The 15,084-nt window shown below is 45.9% G+C and overlaps 2 protein-coding genes across 2 annotated transcripts; one reads left to right on the top strand and one right to left on the bottom strand.

The window, feature by feature from the left end:
- Positions 1–156: 156 nt before the first annotated feature.
- Positions 157–7,314, bottom strand: PIMREG (PICALM interacting mitotic regulator). Its single transcript, XM_074844956.1, has 5 exons — positions 7,267–7,314; positions 5,579–5,898; positions 4,424–4,758; positions 2,767–2,862; positions 157–516 (listed from the first exon to the last, which is right to left on the bottom strand). Exons 2-5 carry the CDS (start codon positions 5,867–5,869, stop codon positions 390–392), a joined length of 849 nt encoding a protein of 282 aa, XP_074701057.1. The 5' UTR covers positions 5,870–5,898; positions 7,267–7,314; the 3' UTR covers positions 157–389.
- A 152-nt stretch (positions 7,315–7,466) lies between these two features.
- FBXO39 (F-box protein 39) lies at positions 7,467–13,817 on the top strand. Its single transcript, XM_074844796.1, is given in 5 exon segments — positions 7,467–7,595; positions 10,277–11,495; positions 12,585–12,597; positions 12,600–12,757; positions 13,508–13,817. Coding segments are annotated over 4 exon segments (1,314 nt in total). The 5' UTR covers positions 7,467–7,595; positions 10,277–10,481; the 3' UTR covers positions 13,637–13,817.
- Positions 13,818–15,084: the final 1,267 nt, after the last annotated feature.

Raw genomic sequence — 15,084 nt, forward strand, 5'->3', positions numbered from 1 at the left:
AATAATAGACCAGTACTTTTAATATGCAAAGTACTCATATTAGAACTCATGGCAATTGGATACCAGTCTAAATACTGGTATTCATAAGTCTGTGGCCCTCACTCTGGCCATTCCTACTGGTCAGTTCAACATAAGTTTCAAAGTACTTACTGCCTTATGAAAGTCACATTCAAGATGGTCCCTCATCTCCGCAGGAGATAATACACTGTGGTACAATTTTGATTCTCCTGTTAACTTGAAAAGAAAAAGCAAGGGAAGTCCTGAGCTACTTTGTCAAGAAAGATTATAAAATGTAATGGTTTGTTCAATGTATAGAGTGCACCCTTTCAAGTGCTATACAGAGCTCTCCTTTATGCTCGTAAACTAACAATAGTTACAGCCATCTGTGTCTAGGTGTCAAGTGCTCGATGGAGTTTCTTCGCTTGCCTTTTGATAGCTTGAGAAAGTTTCCGAGATCGATGCGCAGACTGTACGTTCTGTGTCATTAGACAGTAGTAGTTTGATATTGCATGTTGCCTGCAGAAGAACAAGACAACTGCCATTAGCAGCATGAAGTCAGTAAGGTTAATTAACTGGTCACATAAATTGCTGGAAAACTGTTAGATGGGAGCAAGGAAGATGTCTGGGACGTGTACGCTATCACTGTGTAACAGTTCTAAAAACTAGCAAGAAAATATTTTGTTACCTTCAGTGAGCATAAATGGCAGTACACAAATAAAGTACTGCAATACTTTAATGAGCAACAGGAGCATTTCTCGCGATATAATCCAATTTATCAAAATGAAAAACATTAGAACTGAAGCTGGCAACCATGAACAGTTTGAGATCAAGGTTTGTTTCATCATGGAAAAGATGAAAAGGGAGCCATAACACTAACACTCATGGCAATTGGCTATCAGAACAGAAAGTCATATGCAAGACTGTAAGGGCACCTCCAAAAAAAGTTTATTTCAGTTATTCCAGTAGGCGACCTAGAAAACAGCCAGTGACAGAGCACACTGTGTGCATCTACACATGCAGGACAACTGGACCAAATTGCTCAGTGCAAGCAGTACACGTCACTGTTTAAAGCTTCAGTCAAGCATTTGAAACTGCTCTCATTTTTCCTGAAAAGTTACAGCAATCAATGTCTTACACCTATCTTTGTTGCTAAAATAGGACATAGTATTCAGGATGTAACTTTCCCTTAACAAAAGGAACACTTCCAGCATAATGGGTGAAGATACTAATGTCAAAATACAGATCTCAGTGAAGGTAATAGGCATTTACCCAGTAACGGTTCAATGAATTGACACTAGAAGTGATGTTTAGAAATTTACAGCAACAAATTCCTGTTCCCATCCATTTAGGTACAACTGTGTGTTTAAAAATGCCAGCAATACAGGTATCAACTGCTGTTATTGTGACAGCATGGTCTTAACTGCTAAGACAATGCTAAGGGTGGAAAAGAAAGGCTGTAAAATTAGACAGCTCAGGGTAAATGTTCTGCCATGCCTTGTGATCTTCATTAGTAATCAGTGAGAACTGAGGTGGAGTTACAAAGACATTAGTACCAGTAGTTTTCTGGTCTTGGGTGAGAAAAGCTGCTGTTTGCATAGAAGCCCAACTTTCAGTTCACTGCAAACCCACAAGGTTTCACTAACACACAATGTAGAGGTGAAGTTCTACAACTGCACAATGATCTGCTGTAGCAGAGCGCCACAGTGAATATGAGGGAAGAACCCTGTGGTTCTGCATAATAATACTTTAAAGAAGCATCAGTTAATAAGCCTTTCTCCAAACAGCAGATTTTCTCACCACAGATGCATGCAGGTATAGACAAGATAAGTGAACAACTACTTTACCTGGTTACTATCTTCAATTACGAATGAGAGAAACTGTCATATCACTAACAGATGGGAGAATATTAGGAGTGAGATTTAGTGAACTTTCAATGGATATGATCATTAACTTAATACAAATTTAACCTATAGTTATCTGGAAATGGTTCCATTGGTAAAAATTTAATTTCTGGAATTACATAGGATTTTAAGCCCTTACCTCTTTGTAGATAAAAGTACTTGATGCTAAGCCCTCTCTAGAGGATTTTGGGTGCTTGACATTTAATTATTGAATGCGTGACATAAAATCGTCAAATGTTCTAAGAGAGGAAGCTTGAGGGAATTGCCCTGTGACAAGACTTCTGACCTTTAGTTTTTACTGTCTTAATATGTCTAACTCAGAATGACGTAACCTTTACAAACACAGCAGCCTACCACCTCGTGGATTAACCAAGGTGTTGTATAAGAGGCTTCTGCATCCTCTAAATTATTGAGTTATGGGTACCATGGACTATTTGTGAATACAATGCTACCTACTAAAAGGATTTTCTTACAAATGCGCAATGACACCAATGACAGTCAGTGCAGTGGGATTCCCCCAGCCTGGGTTGGCACCTCTTTTAGACAGAGGCAGGGAGGTACTGTAATCACACAGGGTCAAAGGTAGGCTCTTGCTGGGAAAAATCTGACTTCCACAGCAAGAAACCTGAAGGCAAGGAGAGCTTTGACAGGTTTTAGAAGCTGCAAGTCAAACTGCAGATTTAGCCTGCACAGGTTTATACTGCAGATTTAATCTGCACAAGAAATGCTCTGCTACATTACAGCTGACAAAGTTCTGCAGCTGTTCCTCATCCTGAGTTACAGGGATCACTTAGCCTGCAACTGGCAACGTCCAAGTGGGAAGAAACATGTTGCTAAAAGTTGAGGGACAGTTAGCGGTATTTACCTCTCCTGTTGCACAATGGCGTCATCAAAAGCCTGGGAGATACGCTTCAGCTGGCAAATCCCTGAGGAGACCAGCTCCAACTCACAGTCAAACTCTCTGTAAACAGAACAGTCATTACTAAAGATAAAACAGAACAGACTGACTAGGTAACACTACCCAAGCCTCTATCCCTACAGTAACAACTCTAGTTACCTCCAGACTTTACCCAGAGGACTTTAGGGCTGTAGCAATCGTGCTTTTAATTCTACTGACCAACTGCTTCACACCTCCATTCATCCCCAAGATGGCTGCCTTCCAATTCAAACAGTGGGTTCAGATTCACAAGGCTTGGATTCAGCTTCTAACTTTGACATTTCTTGTGTGACTTCAACCAAAACAGAAACCTGTGTGTGCATTATGAAGTATTTCCCTAGCTCACAACCCTTTATCTAATTTGTATTAAATCTCTAAGGCAAGAATCTCTCTACTCTCTCAAGAGCCCAGCATAAGCAGAGCTATTCCAGGTATCTTTGCAATACAAATAGCAACTTTGGAAAAGTTATAGCTAAGTAGGAGTGAGATGCAACAAGAACATTTTTCTTTACCGGAAAGGCATCAGCAAAGAACTCAGGTGTATCTCTAGTGTCTGACGGGGACTGGTGCTGAGAAACATGGTGTAAACTCACCCACTGGGAGAGTGATCTTTAAAAAATTCTTGTCACAACACAAAATTAAGTTTCGTAGAATGGTTTGGGTTGGAAGGGACCTTAAAGATACCCTGTCCAACCTGGCCTTGGACCCTTCTAGGGAGGGGGCAGCCACAGCTTCTCTGGGCAACCTGTGCCAGGGCCTCACCCCCCTCACAGGGAAGAATTTCTGCCTTAGATCTCATCTAAATCTCCCCACTGTCAGTTTAAAACCATTACCCCTTGTCCTATCCCTACCCCTCTGATCAAGAGTCCCTTCCCCCTTTCAGTCCTGGGAGGCCACTCTAAGGTCTCCCCAGATCCTTCTCTTCTCCAGCTGAACCCCCCAACTCTCTCAGCCTGTCCTCACAGGGGGGTGCTCCAGCCTCCCGAGCATCTTCGTGGCCTCCTCTGGCCCCACTCGAGCAGGTCCGTGTCCTTCTGATGTTGGTGCCCCCAGAGCTGGACCCAGCACTGCAGGGGGGTCTCACAGAGCAGAGCAGAGGGGGAGAATCCCCCCCTCGCCCTGCTGCCCACACTGCTCTGGGTGCAGCCCAGCACACGGGTGGCTTTCTGGGCTGCCAGTGCACGTTGCTGGCTCACAGGCAGTTTTCCACCCACCAACCCCCCCAAGTCCTTCTCCTTGGGGCTGCTCTCCATCCCCTCCTCACCCAGCCTGGATTTGTGCTGGGGATTGCCCAGACCCATGGGCAGGACCTTGCCCTTGACCTTGTTGAACTCCATGAGGTTCGCACAAGCCCACCTCTCCAGCCTGCCCAGGTCCCTCTGGATGGCAATGTTTCAGCTTTATGTAGTGCTCGGTCCCTGTCTATACAGGGACCTGTAACTACTTTCTTAACTATTCAAACAGCACACCCTTTCAGGGGAATAGGATAACAACCTTCGTATCTTGCCTTTCACCTTACAAGATACTGTAATTATAGTAATTAAAAAAAAAAAAGAAAGAAGGTTTACAGAAGAATGTGGCTTACAGGTTTCTGCTGACAGGAGCAGGTGATGAATAAGGGCTTTTCAGTGCTGCTGCTCTTCTTGATCTCCGGAGAGAGACAGCATCTTTACCAAGCCAGGATGAGAAACCCCTCCATTCTCTACGTTCTGACACCCTTGGTGGCCCAAGCAAGGCTCTTTTGCTGGATCTTGGGGTGTCTTTGGAACTGGCTGCCAGAGTAACACTCTTCTTATGGCAAAGGGTTCGAGGTGTAGTACTTCTTTTCTTGGTAGAACTGGTTGCACAGTTTCTGCTGATGGATTCAGCTGGAGGGGTCACCATCGAGTGGACAGGGCTTTGGTAAGTCTTCTGTATTTTCTGAAAGAAGCATTAGACAGTCATGTTATGCTAAATGAACTCAATTAGCCTGGAGTGTGGAACCAGAAAAACAAGGAACATTTGAGCTGAATCCCTAGATTTCATTCTCATATCAGGTTTGGTCTAGCATGAGTGCTTATCAACCCTCTGTACTGACTTGCACTGGAGGAGTCATTTGCTCCCCCAGTCCTTGGAACTTGTCAAGAACTTCAGTAGGCACTGGAACAGAGCTCCCGCTGCTCTTATGCAGGAAAGAGCCAGGCTTCCTCACAGATAATTGATGCGGTTAAAATCAGAGGTCTCTACCAAAGGGAAGTACAAGCTTGAGTTTGCTACCCTGCTACCATCTAGCAGTTTTTGTCAGTGCAAATTTAGATTGACTATAATGAAGAACATGCTAATAAATAGTATGGGTACAGGAAAAGGAGTAAAAAAAAATTAAATCCAAAGCTCTACACGTTTCTCAGAAACAATTACTTGCAAGCAATGGCAGTCTCTACCCTCATTCCTCCTTGAGAAGGCTGCTCTGCCATGCATGATAAAATACAGTAGGGGACAAGCATTTATTCAGTAATAAAAGTTCTGATGAAACTACATCTCATAGTTCTTCTTTTCACCTTCATCCCTGTTCTGCCAGATCCCTAATTTGCCTATCTGTACTTTAGCAAGGATATTAAACATTTTGAGACAAGCATGGGGGTGTGCAAGTGTGTGGCATAGACTCTTAGGAATGCAGCGTTCTGTAGAGTCCAGAAATCTTAGTACTGAAGTTGAAGCAAAAACTAAACTCTATCCATGCTCCACTGCAAAGGCAAAGTACCTGGGACACTGTTCCGAAAGCATTTTTTGCTGTTGTTTTAATACGCTGAAGAGTTTGGCGCTTTTGTCTTGCCTCCAGACTTTGCCAAGTTGGGGTCTTACGAAAATTCAGCTCTACTTGCTTTAATGGTACTCGCTTCCTTAGAGACATGCGGATGGTATTGAGGGAACTCGAAGAAGCTCTTCTCTTGAATTTGTCAGGTACAGGGCTCTCATTCTCATCGAAGTCAGCTAGGAGCTGGTGTTTCCGCCAGGCCATTGTTGCCTTGACGTTTTGGAGCACAGATATCATCTCGTTCCAGTTCTTTGTCAACCTTATTTCTAACACAATCAGAACGAGAGCAAGAATTAGACAGAGCAAGGTACAGAGCACTGTGAAAAAGGAGAAATCAAAATTGTCATACAATGTATTCAGTTATATTTGCCTGAAACAAGATCAGAGCTGAGAAGACTTTTACTTGGAGAACAGCCTTGATTTCTACAGCTGTTCAGGTCTGTGCGTGCCCATGAAGAAGTCTTATACTGCATTTCCAGCACCGGACATCAGACCTTGGTGAGCTGTGAGACTCAAGCTTGCAAGGTAGCATGCTCAGTAAGTGCAAGCTTCTTGTTGGTGTCTCAGACTAAGGTCTCATATCCCAGTTTTTGCCTTCGTTAATCAAAATGGCCTTCCACTGCCGGACAAATTTACACAGCTACTCTTGACTCCTGCCTGAGTTACTGAAGGCTCAGGCTTAAGTCACAGTTACGATTCTGGATACGTAAATCCTGAAACTCCCAGGATTGTTACTGGCAGCAGATATGGGTGGGAAGGGCCCAAATGCCTGTTATCTATGTGATATATGACAACTTAAACATATATGTAGTTTAAAATCTTTTCACTAGCTATCAAGCTAGGATACTGGTAGTGAATTACTTCTAAAAAGGAGTTTAAATGCAAATTTATTTTAGCAATCTGAATTGAGTGTGAATTAATTTTACCAATACTTCCTTGCAGATTGTTAATAAAAAAAAGCGGGGACGTCTCTACCATAGTTATACCACATATTAGGAAAGCCCACTGACCCTCCTTACTATCTCTAATCTCCCAAATTGTCTCCATCTCAACAAGCGTCCTTATTTGTGTCAGAAAGCAATAAGGCTTATTGAAATCTTTTAATCCTGAAGGTGTCTGGGATATTAACACCTTTAATACGTTCCTGCATGTGGCAACAAGGAAAAAACTAGTAATCGGGCAACCAGTCAGTTCTCCTCGCAGCCTATCCAGCCTCCTCCTGAGAAACTGCTAACTACTGTTGGTTAATTTATGCTGAAAAATACTACTCGGGAGAAACGCCCAGAAGGGCGCAGCTGCCGTCCCAGGGCGACGCTGATCTGTTCTCAGACGGGCACCCCGGGGCTCCGGTCCACCGGGAACTCGCCGCGGGCAGCTCGGCGCCGGGCGCCTCGGGCACGCCCCGGCCGCGGCCCCCCCAGAGCCCCCTCCCGCGCGGGCAGGGCTGCGCTCCCGTGGCAGGTGCTCCCCGCAGCAGCGGCCCGGCCAACGGAAGCGGTTCCGCGCCGCGCGGGCTGGCGCGGCGGTACAGCGCGAGAGCGGCCGATGCCGGGATCTCGCCCACCGGGGACGGTTGAAACCTGGGGAGCCCGGCTCGGGCCTCTTGCACGGGGGCTGCTCGGGGCTGTACTCACAGCGGGGACCAGGAGCGGGACCGAGCTGCCGCTGCCCCAGGAGCCTCCTCGCGCCGCCGCGTTTGAAGGGCGCCCCGCCCGCTCCGGCTCCCTGGATTGGCGCCGCTGCAGCCGCCCGTCCCCATTGGCTGCGCCCCGCGCGCGCGGCCGCGTTACGCAGCTCGGCGCCTGCGCGGCAGCTGCGGCGGCTCCGCCCCGGGGGTGGGGGGGGCGCCGGGCCTGGGGGGCAACTGGGGGCCCCCGGGCGGGCTGCGGCCCCCCCGCGGTGGCGGGCGCGGTGGCGAGGATGGGGAGTAAAGCGGAGGAGGCGGTGGCGGCTGTAGGTGCCGGTAGGTGCCCCCCCCCCCCCCCCCCCCCCCCCCCCAGCACAGATGTTGGTGTTGTAGGGACGCTGATGGCGGATGGGACCGAGCACGGCAGCGCTGCTGCCCCCCCCCCCCCCCCCCGCGGATTTCGTGGCCTAGAGATCCGTGTGGGCAGGAGTAGCAAAGGGGTGCCCGCTTGGGTGTCCAGGCCAGGGCTCCTGGCAGGTGTGAGCCGGCGTTTTAGGGGGTTTTCGTTTGGTTGGTTTTTCTCCACAGGCTTCTGCAGCTGTTGCTGGAGGAGACAGCTGGTGTGACTGCACACTGGAAACCATCTGGGATGTCCTCTGCAGCAAAGAAAGGCCATGTACAGAGAATGTGGTTTGGTTCGGGGTTGGGGGTTTTTTGTTTTGTTTTACTCACTTCTGGGTGTTGAGCCAAACCTAGATGAAGAAAGCTGTGGGTAGATTTCTTGCCACAGAAGAGGAAAACAAGATATGCAAAGCTTTTATCTTTAAAACACTTCTACCTGAAAAATTGCTCTGAAAAGAGCTGTAGCAGCTTCTGTTTTTTTTCCAAAGGTTTGGTTTGGTTTCCCCCCACGAAGTTAAACTCTGAGCTGACAGCTGGAGATGCCTCCATAGATAGGACTTGGCTTAGAGCCGTGGGGGAGCCAAGCCACCTCTTGAGTCCCTCCATTGGCTTATAAACATACTTTCTGTAAGTTTCTAAGAACTATGGTTTAAAAAAAACTTCTACATGATGGTGTTTGCACCCCTTTGTATTCACACACTAGAATACAGGCAAGTATAGCTCAATAAATATCCTTTATTAATAGACAGCTGTTTCTGTGTGTTACAGCCTTATATGCTGTTCTGCTTTGCTCTGCCCATTGGCTTTATGGCTTCCAGGTAGTTGCAGATGTGTTATGCCTCTTCCTCCGCCCTCCCCCCCACTCCATCTCCATAGGGAAAGTTTTGGGCTCTTCTCACTAGCAACCTGCAGCTTGAGCCACCATCTTTTAAGAGGCTTGGATCTTTGGACAGGCAAAATCATTCATTTAAAGACCTTCTAAATGACTGACAGCTCTATAAAACAAAGAGCTCTTGGGCAGGGGGATGGGGGAAGATGGGGGTACTAAATATAAGAGGTGGATTCAGGTGGGGATGAGATCCACATGCTCAGTTTCAAAGGGTTAACTTGAGAGCTGGGGATTTGGATTGGCGTTATGGATGTGAAGTTGGGGAGGGGGAATCACTATGAATAGACATGCTAATTGAACAGACAGCAGCATACAGGCAGAGAGGTAATGTGTGACAGAACTGTAGGCCAAAAGGGAAGCAGCAGGCTGAAGCTGAACTGGGCAGTCAGCTTGCCCTTTCATGCCTGTTTGTAAATTTAAAATTCATCTTGGGGTGCCTCTGTTGTTTCCATCCATTTCAATTCTGTTACCCAACAGAACAGCATGCACAAAGGAGGAAAGATAGATTGTTTGGAGGTTGACATCATGTACTTTGAGTTGCATCTTGTAGTCCTGTCAGCCAATAAGCCTTGATTTTGGAATAGATCATAAGAAGGTATCACTAGATTTTTTTCCGGTTTCATCCCCAAGAGCTAAGGACTGATTTACCAAGTGGACATAAGACACATGCCCTACAGAGGTGGGAAATAAATACATTCTGAATTTTTGCCTCTGCAAGGGTACTAACAGAACATGAGCTTTCCATGCCCTTTGGCTGTTTGCAGAGCCAACTAATAGCTTGATCTGTAAAAGGCCTCATGAAAACAGGCACCTAATAGGCCAGTGGGATGTAGTTTGCATTTCACAGCTGAAAAGACAGAGGATACATCACTTCCCTTTTTGGCCGTTTATTGCTCATTTATCTGGTTTATTGATCCATTTATCTGGCCGGTGAAAACTGACAAGACATGCAGCCTGCACCTGGCTTGTAGGTTGTGGCCTGTACTTCTCACTTCTGAAGGGGCTACCAAACAAGTCTTCTTTTCCTTTTTAACTTAGCCAAAATGACTTGGCTCAAGTGAGCTTTGGTCACTGTTTGTCCTTGCATAAATTCTGTTGCCATGACATTACAAATGTGACCTCTTTGCTCCATGACAACGGCTGACCCTTGCGGAGGGAGGGATCTGAGGTAAAGAAAACAAATCTTGAACTCTGGAGGGAGACTGAGAGCTGGAACAGTGCGCAGGGAGCTGACTGCTTACACAGTCCAGCCTTGAGAGTGGAACTGGTAACTTCTTACATTGTGGTTGTTTACTTACGTGTTTTACCACTACCCAGTTGGTGTTCTGACTTGCCAGCCTTCTCCCTGTCCATTGGAGAACAGTGACAGCTTATATTGCTTATTACTCTCAACAGGGTTTGTACCTTCATCTATGGCAGGGTACTACTTCAGATAATTGTACCCCAGAAGGATAAGAAAAGTCATTTGCACTAGTTTTGTGCTGACAGTACTGTTCAAGTGTGCACACCCCAAAGCACTGGATACTTTGAGACACTAGGCAGCAGGCCACAAACCATTATCAATTGCAGGTGATGCTAACCAAAGGTTTCTAGAGGCTGTCGCTGCTCTATCAGCAACTGATACCATTTCACTGTTTAGCTAGACCAAAGGCCAAAAAGTTAAAAGATGTGTCCTGTAATAGTCCTTCACTCTTGTTTTCTGTTTTTTTTTTTTCTTTTGATTTAGGTTAGACTATAAATTCAAGAGCTTGTTTGATGCTGACAGCTTGAGTACAGAGGCAAAGAAAGGATCACTGTTTTTTGGATGTGAAGCAGTAAACTTTCATCCATTTGCTTGGAAGCCTGTTCTGTTGGGAATGGCAAGAAATCTACCCACAGCTTTCTTCATCTAGATTTGACTCAACAATCAGAAGTGAAAAACTGTCTTCTCAATGGGAGATGACAGTGAACCTGAGCAGATCTGCTGGGCTCATCTACCTGATGTCTGCCTGAGGCGTGTCTTCCATTGGTTAGACAACAGGGACAGAACTTGGGCTGCCTTGGTCTGTAGAAAATGGAATTGGGCCCTGTACTCGGGATCCCTCTGGAGGAGCGGAACCATCACATTCTATGGCCGACCATCAAGGGCACACACATTGGAGCTTCAGAGTGCCCTGCGGCATGCCAAGAAATTTAGCAAGTATTTGGAGCACCTTGAGGTCAAATTATTGAATCCTTACAACACTGCTTTTACCCAAAAATTTCAAGTGACTATGAGAAGTCTTCTTTCACACTTGGGTGAGTGTAACAGTCGTCTAGTATCCCTGAGCATCAAGTATCTGGAATTAGACCGCTTGATCTGGAAAAATGTGGTCAGGGTTCAGTTTATCAAGAATTTAGCTACCTTCCTGAGAAGAATGAGCAAATGGCTTGATTATCTTAACTTAAAAGGAGCAAGAGTAACCTTGGAAGAAGGCTGTGAGCTTCTGAATTCTCTGACCTGCTTGAGAGATAAAAGCTTTGTATCTGAAATCAATATTGAGGATTTCTTCCGTCTCCACCTTCCTGTCTACAGCAGCACCTTGTTCCACCAAACTGTGTCCAAGTTCCATAGCCTGGTCATCCTGACTTTCAATTATAACTGTATCTCTGATGAACTGCTGGACATCCTGCGGGAGCAGAGTGCTCATTCTTTGTGCACCTTGAATATCCAATGTCATATCCATGACCCTCATGGACAAGTGGTCTGGGGAATGTCGTGGGCAAACTTGGCCAAGAAAGCCCCAAAACTGAATGTGAACTTCTTCTTTGAAAGAGTCATGAACCATGATCACCTAGCCAGGATCTTGCTAGTGGAGATCCCAGTCAGGAGCATCAGTCTACGGAGCTGCTATTTCAGTGACCCAGATTGGACAATGAGACCTACCCTCACCAACCTCCTCCCAGCCTACTGTCATGTTCTGCAGGTAAGGGAAACGATGGTGGCATCTTACTGCAGTATCACAAAGCTAAGCAAAGTAATCCTATAGGCCTTCTGCATAACAGCAGTCATCCATAGGAACTCCTGACTGCTCCAGTTTTATGTTCAGAGGGTAATTTTCCTAAGCGAGCCATTCCTGTGTTCCAGCTATAGTCTAGTTCAGGTAATTCTCCTTGTTCAGTTACAGTCCCCATTATGCTGGTCTTCTCTATCAGGCTGATGTCAGGTTGCCCCCATAAAACTAAACCACCCGAAATACTGGTGGTTGTAATGTCAGCTGTGAGAAAAAAAGAACCTTTCAGGCAGGAAAATGTCATTTTTGTAAGAAAGCTTTAGGCTTATTCTGGTTAGACACCTTCATGTTTAGTAACTGATAACTTTCTTAGCCTTTCAGATTTTTCTGAACCCCACCCTTTTGCAGGGAAATCTGCATATGAGGAAAATAGTCTGTACACCTTGTTTGCTTACAGAGCTGTAGCCTGCATCAACCTACACTAATGGTTTTTCTCCAAAATGTCTTACAGCACATGTAAGTTAACTGGTGCCCATCACCAAGGGTGTGTCACCAAAGGTGTGCAACGGCTGACCCATGTAAATGAGCATCAGGTCTTTGCGTGCCTGAGGGAAGTACATGGCTTTATACCTGATGGTTGCTGACAGCTTTCTTTAAGTTCTGTTGTATTGCAGAGTTTCCAATAAACACCAGAGATCTGTAAAGCTTTCTAGAAATAGTCTTTGGATCTACTCTTGAATCTGGGATGATTTCCAGTATGTCAAACAAGACCATGGCATGAACTGTGGGTGTAGCATCTTCTAACAGTACTAGGACTTGCCTGTCTCTTACGATGGTATGTAACGCACAAGAGACCCTCCCATCTTAACGGGAGAGTGGCAATTACTGTAGCATATGCTGTTGTGACAGTACAAAACTGATTCTCTGCTAATGTCAAGGTACAATATTACTGACAGTCCCTTCTGTTGATAAAATTGGGAAACTCTTGTTTATCGAATTCTAGTTACTGTGCTCACAAGCTCTCTTCAGTAGTACTAACTGTTCTTTTTTTTTTTTTTCAAGAAATTAACACTTGAGTTAATGACCATCAGCTGCTGGATGATGAGCTGTTACAGCTCATCTTATCATGCAAGAGGTTGTTATTTCTGGAAGTATGGGCATTTCTAAGTGTCACCTTTATGGAGAGGCTGCTACAAAACCGTGCAGAAAGGAAATGCATTTTGACTACCATAAAGGTAAGACTTTGTGCTTCAAAACTCCCATTTCCGTCCTCTCTCCAATACCCAGAGAAAGGTGAGGTCCCCATGCCCATAGAAAGGTCAGTTACAGAAATGTTAACTACCTTCCCTGTATTATGTTTTAGCAGTATAATGACCCTGAGAACCACTCACAGAAATTGGGCTTTCCAGCCTACTTAGCCACATACAGAATACTATAGAAATTTAATAACAAGCCCACAATTCCACAAGTCCTTCCTAGACTGGGGTTCCCTCTGTTGCCTCTAGTTCAAGCTAGAGATTCTCAGGCCAAGTGCTTACATCTGTGCTTAAATTGAGGCAGGTGGGTTGAATCCCACTAAACTGCAAGAAGATATAAACATGTCTCACTCTTCAGGGATGCTGTGTTGAATTGGGGCCAGACCACAACTGCAGCTGGTGCTAGATTCGGAGGTCATGCTGTCATGCTACTTTACGTGCTAGATTCTGAGTTCAGTAGATCCTCCCAGATCGGTGCAGATCCCAGGGATGTATCAGTTCTGGGGGTAAAAGAAACCTTGCTCTTCCCAAAAATTCTTTGGCAGGAGATGATGTTTTCAGTCAGTTTGGAGTGAAAATAGAGTCAAACCTCAAGATTTTTCTCAAAACCAAGGAACTGGGATTCTCTAGATTCTTCAGTAGTCACAGAGGCTTCTTGTTGCCATGAGCTTTAATGGGCTGAGCCTGCTCCATGTATCTGAGAGACATGACTGTTGTTCATGCATACAGGTGAGGATTTACACAGCCCGTGTAGACACCAGTGAGGAGGATCAGCTGTTGCGCCATATTTACAGGAAATTCAAATACCTGATTGATTCAGAGCTTAATTATTTTGTCATCACCTACCCAATGGTGTAAATCACACGGAGAGAGAAGAACACCCAGTGACATCTGCAAGCAATGAATGGATCCTTTGGAGGGCATTAGTAGGGGATTTGAATCTTGACAGCAGTGCCTCTGAAAGACACCATTAAAGCAAGAGAGAGGCAAGGGGCAATTTTACACTCCATGCATTAAAATGTTGGACTTGTGAACCAGCCTCCTGTGTCTCCAGCATCATTTATTCTTGCCGTTGCTTTGTTTTTCCTTGCCAGAACTAAAGGAAGCAGTGAGCCCTTTTCCACCCTTACAGACATCTCTAGCTTTTTTCAGCAGTTCTCAGTGTAGAGTTTCAAACACCAATGAAGCCCATATTATCATTTCCATTTTACAAATAGGGAAACTGAGACATGGGGTGAGGAAGTGATTAGCCCAAAGTCAGCCTTGGCTTGATCTTGACTCAGATGCAGTCAGATGCACTATCTAGTGTATCCCCAGTCCATACCTCCTGTTAAGTTTTTGTCCTGGTTTAAGCCCAGAGGGCAGCTGAGCACCACACAGCTGCTCTCTCACTCCTTCCCCCTCAGGTATGAGGAGAAGAAGATGAAAGAAAAGGCTCGAGCATAGAGACAAGGACAGGGAGGGCTCATTCATCAGTTGTGGTCACGGGCAAAAGACAGACTCAACTGGGGAAGAAAAAGAACATCAATTTAATGTGAACACCACCAATGTCAACACTTAATTTACCAATCACAGTAGGACAGTGAGAAATACAACCACATCTTAAAAACACCTTCCCCCAGCCCTCCCTTCTTCCTAGGCTCAGCTTTGCTCCTAAATTCCCCCCCTCACACTCCCCCTGCTCCCCCAGTGCCCTCCATGGGTGCAGAGGACAGTCTGCCCTCTCCCCACGGGCTGAGAGGGGCCTCTGCTCCAGGGCACCTCTCCCCACCCCTCCTCCTTTCTTCAACTGACCTCAGTGTTTGCAGAGGTATTTCCCTCACCGCTTGTCCTCTTCTCAGGTTCCCCTTCTTATATACGTTAGCAGAGGCAAAGCCACCGTCGCTAATTGGCTTGGCCTTGCCCAGAGGCGGGTCCAACTTGGAGCTGGGGGAGCTTCCAGAAGCTTCTCACAGAAGCCACCTCTGTAGCTCCCTCCCCTGCTACCAAAACCCTGCCACACACAGACCCAACAGACCTTCCTAAGACATAGGCTTTGTTTCTAACAGTGTGTTTACTGCTACAGAGCAGCTCAAGGGAGGTGACCAGATGTCTGCCTCTACTGTCTGGAATACACAGTCAGACCCAGTGTCCTGTTAAAACTTTCTGCAAGGTTATTTTTTTCCTGAGTTTTGTTTGGGTCATGAGACTTTCCTTGTCTCTCCCTTTCAGTGATATCCAGCACCAAGGCAGAGCCTTAGCAGACAGGGAGCAATCCTGCAACCATGACACCTAAAAAGGATGGTCCGCTGTAGACCACGGGATGC

This window comes from Strix aluco, chromosome 19 (genome assembly GCF_031877795.1).
Source record: "Strix aluco isolate bStrAlu1 chromosome 19, bStrAlu1.hap1, whole genome shotgun sequence".
Classification (NCBI taxonomy): Eukaryota; Metazoa; Chordata; class Aves; order Strigiformes; family Strigidae; genus Strix; species Strix aluco.